This window comes from Rutidosis leptorrhynchoides, chromosome 5 (genome assembly GCF_046630445.1).
Source record: "Rutidosis leptorrhynchoides isolate AG116_Rl617_1_P2 chromosome 5, CSIRO_AGI_Rlap_v1, whole genome shotgun sequence".
NCBI lineage: Eukaryota > Viridiplantae > Streptophyta > Magnoliopsida > Asterales > Asteraceae > Rutidosis > Rutidosis leptorrhynchoides.
The window spans coordinates 399,006,085-399,020,010 of record NC_092337.1 but is presented as its reverse complement, the minus strand read 5'-3'; the positions used below and the strand labels follow the sequence as shown (position 1 = coordinate 399,020,010).

The window sequence follows — 13,926 nt, the reverse complement described above, 5'->3', positions numbered from 1 at the left end:
GAGGTGTTTTTAAGAATTACGAAAGGTTTGAAAGCAGATTGTAATCATCAAGATACAAATAAGGTTTAAGATGAGATTAAGTGGCAAACTTGAAGAATTGTTTAGTTTCATATGTTATAGTCAATATTTTAATTCTTTTTAATTGTCCAATGTTATTAGTCCACAGTCGATAGTCCACAGTTGACAGTCCAATAATTCATATTCATATATAATTTAATATATAATATTCGAATTAATTAATATGTATCGTGACCCGTGTACATGTCTCAGACTCGATCACAACTCAAATTATATATATTATTGTAGAATCAACCTCAACCCTGTATAGAGAACTCGATCATTACTGCATATAGAGTGTCTATGGTTACTCCAAATAATATATATAAATGCGTCGATATGATATGTCAAAACCTTGTATACGTGTCCCGATATTTAAAGTGCGTAAAATAAATAACAGAAATTAAATAACGATAAATAAAGTGCGTAAAGTAAATAACAGAAATTAAATAACGATAAATAAAATTGCAAGAATATAAATTGCAATAATTAAATTGCAATAATATAAAATGTAATACGGAATTAACAGTTAGCTAGGAACAGTTAGCTAGGATTTTGTTAGCGTGGATTCTTAACAAAATTTTTTCATGATAAATTTGTTTGTTTCTACAAATTTTATTTTTGTCCAATGTTTTCTTCATTATGCCACTTGTTGGATTCTGATAGGTCAAAATCCAAATATAAAATTGAATGGTTATTCTGTGGTGAACGGATACGTATATCTGTAGATGTAAGTAGGATAGTAAATGAATGTTGAATCAGATTTGAAGAATGTACAGTGTAACTTATTAATGTGAAATCTAAATATTTCTCGGGTATTACCTACCCGTTAAAATATTTTCACCATTAACAGTTTGTACAAAAGAATTTTTAATTACGACCTTATAAAAATATACTTACATATATATATTTTCTTCAGATGTAATCATGGATTTAATGAGTTAATATGATATTAAACTCATCTTATTTACGATTAGAATTAGAGTACATAATCTCTAAAACTTTAGAGAATTACATAATCGCCAAGAAGAACGAAGATAATTGATATAAAATGATACGTAGAATGGTGATTATACTCGAGGTACAGAATGAGATGTTAAGGCATGGATTGTTGATGGTACTAGTGCTATTACTGATGGTACTGTTGGTGCCGGTGATGTTGTTGAAGCTGGTAAATTTTGCACCATATTCTCCAAATTGATTATTCGAGCGCGAAGTTCGTTGACTTATTCTATTATTCCGGAATGATTGTCGATCGAAACGAGCGAATGAATAAGGTTTAGAATCTGAGTTATGATATAGTCGTGGTGAGATATTCGGAAAATGAGGGTGAAAATGGTGTTACGAACAGGTTCGCCGGTAAGTGCTTCAGGTTCTTCGTCAAGAGGGCAATGTGGTGGATGGAAAGGATCGCCTTCTTCTTGTCTCTAATGATTGAGGAGGCTACGAACCCATCAGATGAATTGGGGATGGATGATTGGTTGATTCATTCTGGTTATACTGCTTTCGGAGTTCGAGTGGAAATTCCTATCGGAATAGCTATTGGAATAACTATCGAAATAGCTATCGGAATCTGAGGGACTCGAAATGGTTGAGGGATTCATCTAGTATGATCAGATGAAGGATTTTCGATAAGAAATAGATTATAGGATGTAGATTAGTACCCTGCAATGCATGATTTACATATGCATATATAATACTAAAATCCCATAAGTTACGGAGGAATCTACAGAAACTGTCAAGCAAAGTCTACAGTAACAGATACGCTAAGATATGACTTCTGTCTATACACTATTCATGCAGTCAATGCAGTAAAACTTGTCTAGAATAAGAATAATGAGCAGGTATTTTCCTAAGGATGATAAGCAGATGATTTCCGACTAAAAATGATAAGCAAAACTTTTGACATGCAGACACGGTCGAAGTCCAGACTCACTAATGCACCCTAACGACTTATCAGTTAGACACACTAATGCAGACCTGGTTCGCTAAGATCACAGCTCTGATACCAACTTTCATAACCCTTCCTAATCCATCCGGACGAAGTCCATATTGATTATAGATGATTCGTAATAGTTGATTACATCGCGAGGTACTTGACCTCTATATGATACATTTTACAAACATTGCATTCGTTTTTAAAAGACAAGACTTGCTTTACATCGAAAGTTGACGGCATGCATATCATTTCATAATATATCCAACTATAATTGACTTAATAATAATTTTGATGAACTCAATGACTCGAATGCAACGTCTTTTGAAGTATTTTATGAATGACTCCAAGTAATATCTCTAAAATGAGCAAATGCACAGCGGAAGATTTCTTTCATACCTGAGAATAAACATGCTTTAAAGTGTCAACCAAAAGGTTGGTGAGTTCATTAGTTTAACATAAATAATCATTTCATAATTTTAATAGACCACAAGATTTCATATTTCCATTTCTCATAAACATACGTCCCATGCATAGAGACAAAAATATCATTCATATGGATTGAACACCTGGTAACCGACATTCACAATATACATATAAGAATATCCCCATCATTCCGGGATCCTCCTTCGGACATGATATAAATTTAGAAGTACTAAAGCATCCGGTACTTTGGATGGGGCTTGTTGGGCCCGATAGATCTATCTTTAGGATTCACGTAAATTAGGGTGTCTGTTCCCTAATTCTTAGATTACCAGACTTAATAAAAAGGGGCATATTCGATTTCGATAATTCAACCATATAATGTAGTTTCGATTACTTGTGTCTATTTCGTAAAACATTTATAAAAATTGCGCATGTATTCTCAGCCCAAAAATATAAAGGGTAAAAAGGCAAATGAAACTCACCATACTGTATTTTGTAGTAAAAATACATATTACGATATTGAACAATGCAGGGTTGACCTCGGATTCACGAACCTATAATATTCATATATTTATTAACACATAGAATTGTAATCGAATAAGTTTACATATTTTTATTGGTGATATACTTGTTATATTTAATAATTTATAGGTTTTAATAATTAATTAAGTATGTTTATTTTATATACACTTTTAAATAAATAATTAATATTTATTTATAAAATTTTTTAATATAGTTATGTTATGTGTATTAAATATATTTTTAAGTAACTAATATTTATATGATAAAATAATATTAATAATAATAAATAAAAAGTTGTTTCCTTTTATAATAATAATAATAATAGTTCTTATGATAATTTTACTAAAAAGGATGTTTTTAAATAAAATGATAGTTTTTCTATTATTGATTAGTTTTTCTATTATTGATTCTTTTAAATAATAATTTGTTGTAACAACAATAATAATACTAGTAGTAAAAATCTATAACAATAATATAGTTGTAACAATAATAACAATTCTAATTATAATAATCATGTTAATAATAATAATGATAATATTATTAATAATACTTATAATTATAATACTAATATTAATGATATTAATGATGATAATAATAATAATAATAATAATAATAATAATAATAATAATAATACTAATAATAAAAATCATGATATTACTAATACCTAGTAATAATAATAATTGATAATTACTTCCTATATTTATAATGTTAATGACACTAACAATTTTAGTACTAATATTAATAACAATAATAATCATAATAATAATAATCATATTAATAATAATAATATTTAACATTAATAAGTAATAATAATAATTGAAAAAAAATAAATAAACAAATGAAGACTACCTCTCAAAGGATGAAGTCCCAAAAAAGTTGAAAACAACCCATGCCCGGGCTCGAACCCCCGACCTCTCGCATACCCGCATCATTCCTTAACCGTTCAGGCTGATGCCTGTTTTCTGATTATAATTACTGCCCAAATAAATATACCCTGTTTTCTATTATTTCATCTTCTTCTTCTTTAATTTCACTCGACAGAGTATACCATAATCATCTTAATTAATTTGTTTACTGGTTTTAAGATTTTAAATGGACTCAAAAAAAACCCAAGTGATTAAATTAGGTTAATCAAAAAAATAAAAATAAAAAAAAATAAAAAAATAAAACAGCAGTATGCTGTTCGTCGAGTGGGAGAAAACAAACTCAAACACCTATTTCGATTTTTAAAACATTTGAGACAAAGATTGTAACATGAATTGTGTTTGAAATCGTTCATGGAAACTACCTGATTCGTCAATTTGATCTAAGACCTCAAAACAAATTCGAATTTTACCCAAGAACAAAATAGTTGACTTTTAAAAATGTAACTTTGACCTCGAAATTCTTACTCGATATTTGGAATTGATAGATGAAACTTTGCAGATAGTTTAAAGGAAAGATTTCTAACAAAACCACATTAATAGATTTTTACAATTGATTTGATTTCGAGTTTGTATAAAAATGAAAGTGAAGCAGAGATACGTGATGAAAAACTCAGGGTTTTTTTTTTAAATGCAGAAGGTACCTCATTCCACACCGATATCAATCCAGTACATATATATCTAATTAAAATGATTTGAATGATTTGTTTCTATTGCTTGATTTCGACCGGTAACAAAAAAATGGGGACCCGATAATACAGTCAGAGGAGAAAAAAAATAAATAAATATAATAATAATAGATATCTGATTTCCATTATATTCGTACGATATGGTGAAAGGAAAAATCGGGCAAGTTGGAGACACAAACAAAACCAAAAAAGTGTGGATGTGAATATGTAACAACTTTGCTCCACTAATATGATTCTTATAAATTAAACTCAATTAATATTAATAGTTAATTATATATATATATATATATATATATATATATATATATATATATATATATATATATATATATATATATATATATTTATAAGTAATTATAATCTTGTTAATTAGTTAGTAATAATAATAACAATAAAATTTATTAATGATAGTAATATCAAATAATACTAATATTAATTAAATACTTAAAATCATAATTTTATTAATGATAATATTAGTAATAACAATATAAATGATAGTTTTTGTAGTGATACGTATATTAATAATGAATAACTAATATTAGTAACAATGACAATGATAATACTTTAACTATCTTAATGATAATAGTTTTTAATAATCATGTTATTAATATTAATAGTGATAATAACTAGTAATACAATATTACTAATAAGTAATAATAATAATATTTATAACTATATTTTAACTTGTATTTACATTTATTATATTAACATTACTTATTATTAATTATGTATTATTTAATACATATCTAATAACATTTAATTAATATTTATATGTTTTAACAATATACCTATAATAATAATTATGTTCATATATTATATGTATATTCGAATTACTAAATATAATTAAGTTTTACATATCTAGATTCATTACCTAGATAGATGTATCATTTATAATTATCAAAACAATTTAAACTCAAAGTATAACATTATACAATTATACTTTGTTAATCATTGACAAATTATGTTCGAAATCAATTAATAACAAGTTTTAGTTATTTTAATTTATCTTTCTTAATAGCTAAATCACATATCAGTTCTCTACTATATTTATTTTACAATGTCTAATTATGTATAAGTATAGTTACTTACATGTACATTTCTATTTACGTTTATAGGTTCGTGAATCGTTGGAAATAGTCAGAGGTCAAATGTATGCATGAACACAGTTTAAAATTTTTGAGATTCAACCTTACAGTCTTTGCTTATCGTGTCGGAAACATATAAAGATCAAGTTTAAATTTGGTCAGAAATTCCCGGGTCATCACACACCAATGGAGGGTGAGTGAGGAAGATGTTTTGAAGACAGCGTTTAGAACACGTTATGGTCATTACGAGTTTTTCAATGATGCCATTCCGTTTAACAAATGACCCGCCGTGTTCAAGGATCTCATGAATCAAGAATGCAAAACCTTAATGGGACAAGTTTGTCATCGTATTTATAAATAAAATCTTGGTATACTCGAAGAATAGAGAAGAAAAACGACGAGCATCTGAGATTACTATTGGAGCTACGAGAGAAAGAGAAATTGTATGCTAAATTCTCCAAATGCGAGTTATTGCTATCGAAAGTGCAATTTCTCGGTCACATGGTTAGTAGCCAAGGGATCCAAGTAGACCCAATGAATATTGAAGCTATCGAGAATTGGGAAGTTCCAAGACGCTGACACAAGTACGACAATTTTTAGGACTCATTGGTTACTATAGAAGATTTATTGAAGATTTCTCAAGAATTGCTTGACCATTAATTGCCTTAACTCACAGAGGTAAGAAGTATACATGGTCCAATGAGCAAGAGGCTGCTACTAAAGCAAAAGTTAACTTCCACACCTGTTTTATCATTGCCGGATGGGAATGATGACTCCATTGTGATGCTTCACGCCAAGGATTTGGTTGTGTATTGATACAACGACAGAAGGTCATTGCTTATGCATCACGTCAACCGAAGATTCATGAGCAAAACTACACATCTCATGATTTAAGACGGAACGCGATTGCTGATGCTTTAAGTCGGAAAGAGAGAGTAAAACCACTACGAGTACGAGCACTAAATGTGGTAGTTTATACAAACCTCACTTTACGAATTCGAGATGCACAGCTCGAAGCACTCAAGCAGGAGAATGTGAGGGATGAATCTATCAAAGGATTGGAGAAGCAATTCGAAGTTAAAAGTGATGAAACCCGATAATACACTGGACGAATTCGGACACCAGAATTTGAAGGACTAAGGAAGCTGATGTTTGGTGAAGTACAAGTATCCAATTCACCCAAGTGCCGAAAAAATATACCACAACTTGAAATTGTTATATTGGTTGCCTGGAATGGAAGCAGATATTGCTACCTATGTTGGAGCATCACGAAGTTGCCTTACACCATGAGCGGTCACGATACTATTTGGGTAATAGTTGATCGCCTAACCGAACTTACTCATTTTCTACCTAATAATGAAACCGATACAAACATACTTGAAGAAAGTTGTGCCGAGGCGTGAAGAGCCCATATCTATTATATCTGAACTTGACAGTCGATTTATCTCGTGATTAAGGAGATCCTCACAAGAAGCTTTGGGAATGCAACTAGATACGAGTACCGTATACCATCTGCAAACGACATGTTGCGAGCATATGTGGTTAACTTTGATAAAGGATGGGATCGATTCTTTAGCTGAATTCTCTTACAACAATAGTTGTCACTCTATCATCAACCCTCCACCGTTTGAAGCACTTTATGGGAGAAATTGTAGATCACCGATATGTGGAAAGGTATGATACGCTTTGGCAAACGAAGAAAATGAAGCCCGAGATACTTAGAGCCATTCGAAGATCGTCGAACGTGTTAGGCGAGTAGCCTATCAACTACAACTATCTCAACAACTCGTGGGAATACATGATGTTTTTCATGTATCTAACTTTAAGGAAACACCTAGCGGAAAAGGATCTTGCTATTCCTCTAGATGAACTACAAATTGATGAGAAACTGAACTTCATAGAATAGCCTAGAAAAATTATGACCGAGAGGTCAAACGACTCAAACATAGAACGATTCCTATTTTCAAAACTTCGTTAGAACGCCCGTTGAGGAGCTAAGTTCATGTAAGGAACGTAAAACCAAGTAAAATGAAAATATCCTCACCCGTTTTCAAAAGCAACGTTGACTGATGGCCACAACTAAATTTTGGGACGAAATTTCAAATAACGGGTGGGTACTATAACAACCCAACTTTTTCGATCTTTTTTATACTTAACGAATGAACTTAAAACTTAGGTGGTCCAACGCAAACATGTTCGGTTAGAAAACCGAAACTATTGAAAGTAACGAAGTGGGTAACGAGGTTACCAGAACAAACTATCATGGGTTATCATCATCGAAATATATATAAATAATTAACGAAGGACTAACGAGAAATAAAATGTGCGGGGATTAAAATGCACATTAATTAAGTAAAAAATAATAATAATAAATAAATTAATAAATAAAATAAATAAATAAAATAAATAAAAGATAAGAAATTAAATCCTAGATAAACACTTATCCAAACATTATCACTATCCTAAACTTACTCCATCACATTTGAATTCATCCTAATCCAAATCAAATTCTAGATCATTCTTGAGCAATTTGGATTGTGATCAAACTCTAACTAGTTGGCCTATAAAAGCACCCTTAACCCTTCACAAATTCATTCATCAAAAACTCACAACTCTCTCCTCTCTTCCTCTTATTTTCGGCAGCCATCACCACCTTCACAATCACCACCATTCAGCTACCATTAAACACCATCACCACCGCCACTTTCTGCGGCAATTTTTCAGCCTACAACCGCCACAATCCGCAGCTTTTTGCTGCAGTTTTCGACCACCAAACACTACCCAAACCGCCTCTTTTTCAGCTTCTGTAAACCGCCACTCAACACCACCCATGGCTGCGATTTTCTGCAGTCCAAATCACATCAAAACAGGCCTTTAATAGCCTCCTGCTGCTGCCTTTTTGCTGCTGCTGTCCGCTGCCCAAAACCGCCATTCAACCACCACTTTTTGTCGCGTTTTGTCACTGTTTCTGCTGCTATTTTTCCTGCTAATGTTCGGCTTCATCACCACCATCGAACATCACTCTTTTCTTGCCTAAAACACTCCTAAGGTATTACTAAAGCTCAACTCTTTAATCTAACCTTTGAATTATTATAGTTTATGTAATTATATAAAGGTTATGAACATATATGATTATAAACATGAAGCTTTATACAAATATGTATGAACGTATGAGTAGGAATATGAACGTGTTTATAATATGAAGAACGAATGATAAGGTTTCAAGAACTTGCATATAAAACTTATAAACTTGGTAAACAAATACATACATATAATATAGTTATAGATATGTATACATGAGTATATACAGACAGGCATGCATTACATACATATGTATGTGTGTACGTGTATATTGGTATGAACAATATGAATGGTAATCTAGTACCTAAATTCTAGCTAGAAGATAAATAATAATAATATTATACATGTTATTTAATAAATATTATCTAATATAATATAATTAAACTTGATAATACTTTAGCGTGTTAATGAATTTAAAATATGAGCTTAAAGAGATTAATGAGGTTGTTAATAATAATAATAATATGGATAATATAAAGACGATAAGTATTAATATGAACTATGATAGCTACGAACATGAATAAACTAGGTGGATTAAAAGTTGGTGAAAGACATGAAACTTTAAGGATAAAACTTGAATCATAATATTGAGTGGTAATTTGGATATGAATGAAAGTATTTTGATTATGAGATTTTGATAAACATTAGTGATTTACTAAACACAATAATGAAGATAATCTTTTGATAAGTATGAATAAGTAAATACTAAGATGAAAAGATTATGATTATGAAAAATATAAAACCTAGTTTAAAGAATGAAAGTAATATGATAAGTATTATATGATGATAATAATGAATTTAAATTAGTGAAATATCATTTAGAGATAGGATAAGTTTGAATAACTTAAAAGTGAATAAAACTTATCTAACCTACTTATTAACATAATATGATTAAAAAAAAGTGATAATATTATAAGATAATATCATAATATCATAAAGTTATAATATAACATATCGTGTTGTATTCCTATACACACTTTTGAAAATATTAAAACGTATATGAATATAATGAGCTATAATCACAAACGGATAACGTATGACTTTCACGAGACTCACCGCTACTTACGGTCATGGATGGTGTCTAGGTTGCCAGTTTGGGATATGGTTGTGGATCTCGAATGTCACAACTTAAAGCCGGATCAAGAGTCCTAGCCCCGGTTACATCTGGCTGTCCATTGACTTACTTGATAGCAACGAGGATCGTTTGAGTTATACAACATCTAAACTATGAGAATGGTAAACATAGAATACTCTTAAAAGGAACACCGGTAATATATATATGAACATATATATCAAACACATAACTATAATGATGATGATGATGACCATGATGACCATGATGATCCAACTAACTTAAAGCTTATGATGATAGGTTGACAACTTTGGACCACCGCTTCTATTTGCTATCACATTGTTACTGTGTTCATAAGGTGAGTCATAGCCCCAACTTTTTAACTATTTTATAAACTATTTTCGGGGTGAGAATACATGTCTTTTTCTGTTTTACAAGTAGACACAAGTGCTAAACTTACATTCTATGCTGAGTTATAACTGAAAATCCCTTAGCTTTGGTAACTAGTAGCTATCAGTTTAAGAACTGGTGGGCACAAATAGGTGTATATGGATCCATAGGGCTTGACATCCCCGTCCGTCCGGGTTAGAAACTAACCTAAACTTAACGGGCGTATACTATTTGAGGTGGTACATTTTGGTTAGGTGTACATAACAACAGGGGTACTAAACAAACATTAAGGCTTAGTTACTGGGTGCTTAAACTTATAGAATCTTTTTAAATTTTTAAAGGTGCTTGCGAGCATGCAAACAAAATCTTGTGGTCTACACTCTACACTTTATACTACCTAAACCTATGATTCACTCAACCGTCGTGTTGACATTTTTAGCATGTTATTCTCAGGTAACCTACTTAAGCTACGCTTCTGCTATAAAAGAAATGTTAGAGGTCAAGCATGGAAACTAAGGATTAAAGCATATAGAGTACGAAGACTGGACTTTGACCTCTGGTAATACAGCACGTCATAGCTTCATTTTGATGGGGTATTACATAAACAACCACTACATATAACTAGTCCACTTCGATACTCTTTTGAGTTTTGATTCGCCAGTGTATTTGACCCACCCATTTTTACCACCTTTAACAAATAATTATGAAAAAGGAAATAGAAATTTACAATCCAAAGGTCTCTGGCAACCACAGTGGTGTTTAGAGGAAGCCCAATATCATCCCAATGAGATGTGATCGAGCCAGGTTCAGGGCCGCGGCTCACCAGGAGTACAACTACTCTGTATCTTGAGAGGGGTCCAGCCCAAACCTACCAAATGAAAGTAAACAAGTCTAGATTTAGTGTACTTAATGTGTATATTGATTACATGAAGATGGGTTCAGTTAAGTACCTCAAAATCGCCTTCTGTTCTAACCTTTTTAGCTTCAACACCTAACCTATCTGTGTTGGAAAAATTGGTCAAAAACAAGTGTGTTTTCACCAACTTTGGACACTAATTAATATATGATAAATTGACATGTATTAGTAAACATTTAGTGGGGTTTGTAGTCCTTGACGAGGGCTTTACAATGAATTAAAGTGTGTTCAAAACGGATTAATAGTGAATGAGATATCGAATCTCAAAGTAACTTGTTTGATGCGAGATCTAGAAAGTTTTGCAATTATCCCACATCGGAAGTGGGAGCAAACCTAAGGCTTTGATTTCCACTATAAATAAAGGCCTATAGGGTTTGTAGAAAAACACACCAAAAATCATATAAGCATTCTTATATGATTAGAGTTTCCTTTCAGCCGCAACAAGGTCTCCCCATTCCCATTACCTTTCAGGCAAGTGATTAAGTCCGACAGTACGTTGCTTTGGACCGGTGTACCATGGGAATAGACGTCGAATCTGTTTAAGGGAATTGTGTCAAACACAAGTCCGGTTCAACCTAATATCGATTAAATTGTTTCAACTTTCTCTTAGTTTGATTATTTATTAGCAATATGATTATTACGTTTGTGATAATATATATAAGTGTTTCAGTTTCGTATATACTATATTCATACAAACTTAAACAGATTCTTTAATACGAAACTGAGCTATTATAACAAGGTCCACTTATATGTACTGCTATTCGGTTGAATGAATTCGCGGTATATATAATCTGAATATAGCCAATTAATTAGGAGATATTTAATTAATTAGGAGATATGGGTTGTAAACATTTATGCTCGAAACCGTTATTGATATTATAAAACATATATTTTATGGTAAAGCCGATTGATTAATACGGAGTATCTGAATATAATAATTTTATAGATCATAATAGTGGATTTTCTAAATATGATATCCTACTTTTAACTGATGTCCATTCGATAGATTGTGTTGTGAAACTGTTAAACATGTTGTGTTGTAATCAGTTTGCTTCCTTGATAGTTGGGTTACGTGCTCTTTTGCTAGCTGTTATCACGTTACTAAGTTTCTGAAACTGTGCAGATTTTGTTGTTAAGATGCTGTTAACCAGTGTTATAAACAGATTTTGATATAGATGTATGCCTATATATGCCTAATTCTTTAGTGATTGGTGAATTTATATTCACCTAATTTGGACTTCGATGATGGTATACATGATATCTTATGATTAAGTTGTTTTGTAGCTTTTAGAGATATTTAAACAGTATAAAGGATTATTAATTTTGAGCTCAACTTATTATTAATAATTAATATGATCTGTATTATTGTGTCATAAGATGAGATGATGGAATAGCGGATTTTATACACCGATAAAGCACCGATTAAGCTGAATAATCATTCACATGTTGCTACTCTATTTTATAAAAGTTAAAGATATGCTATGATTGAGTTTTCTTTTATAATTTAGATTTGGGCCCTTTAGATTTAGTAAGCCCAACTCACTTTGGATTTCAACTATTAAAAGTATCCATGGTGCTAACGGGCTACTTATTCCTTCGGGCCCCTCGGGTCAAAAGAAAAAAGTGGTGTTTGGCTTAATATCTTAAACGCAGGTCTTGAAGTTGATAAGATTGGAGTAGCTTTTGGAAATTCCTTTTGCAAACTCATCGGTGACGGTTTAAGTACAGCTTTTTGGACGGATACATGGTTAGACGATGTTCCTTTTAAAAAACAGAATGGTTCATTTGTTTTGGCTAGAACAGATGCAATCAGCAAGTGTACGAGACAGGGTTCGATGGTCAGAAAATGGATGGGAGGCGACTTGGAATTGGCAGCTGGAATTAAGCTGTAGAACACAAGGCGAGCTTGATGAAGTAAAGGCGTTACTCGATGGGTTTCAAAAAAAGGACATAGTCACTGATTCGTGGTCATGGGGGCTGCATAATAACGGCGTCTTCTCTACAAGAAAACTCACTACACTAATAGATGAGAAGCTTCTGCCACACAATGGTTCGAGAGAAGCTACCCTAAAAAATAAATTGGTTCCTTCAAAAGTGGAAATCTTCATATGGAGGGTTTTAAAACATCGTATCCCGGTCCTTACCGAACTCGATAAAAGAGGTATTGACTTGGATACCGTTAGATGCCCTTTATGTGATGATGACGTGGAAACAATAGATCACTCGATATTTTTTGTCGACATTCGATGGAGATTTAGGAAAGGGTTTATAAATGGTGGGGTTTAGGTTCGATGGCAAATCTTAGTGTCAACGAGGCCTTCTAAGGTAAATGCATTCGAACACTTTCCTTCGTGGGGTCTCAAATTTGGCAAGCTCTCGAGTGGATATGCGGTTACTTTGAAGCGACCCGTCCTAATCCATCAGGACGAAGTCCATATCAATTACAAACGATTCACAATAGTTGGTTACATCGCGAGGTACTTGACCTTTATATATTTTACAAACATTGCATTCGTTTTTAAAAGATAAACTTTCATTACATCGAAAGTTGATGGCATGCATACCATTTCATAATATATCCAACTATAATTGACTTAATAATAATCTTGATGAACTCAACGACTCGAATGCAACGTCTTTTGAAATATGTCATGAATGACTCCAAGTAATATCTTTAAAATGAGCAAATGCACAGTGGAAGATTTCTTTCATACTTGAGAATAAACATGTTTTAAAGTGTCAACCAAAAGGTTGGTGAGTTCATTAGTTTATCATAAATAATCATTTCATAATTTTAATAGACCACAAGATTTTCATTTTCAGTTCTCA

At 31.8% G+C, this 13,926-nt stretch overlaps 1 protein-coding gene across 1 annotated transcript; it reads left to right on the top strand.

Moving 5' to 3' along the window:
• The first annotated feature begins 12,873 nt into the window (after nucleotides 1-12,873).
• Nucleotides 12,874-13,383, top strand: LOC139849863 (uncharacterized). Its single transcript, XM_071839481.1, has one exon. It carries the CDS (start codon nucleotides 12,874-12,876, stop codon nucleotides 13,381-13,383), a length of 510 nt encoding a protein of 169 aa, XP_071695582.1.
• The last annotated feature ends 543 nt before the right edge of the window (nucleotides 13,384-13,926 follow it).

What these genes read in the sequence shown, in the direction of transcription:
- LOC139849863 (XM_071839481.1), top strand. Translation starts at nt 12,874, where the DNA reads ATGGTTCATTTGTTTTGGCTAGAACAGATGCAATCAGCAAGTGTACGA.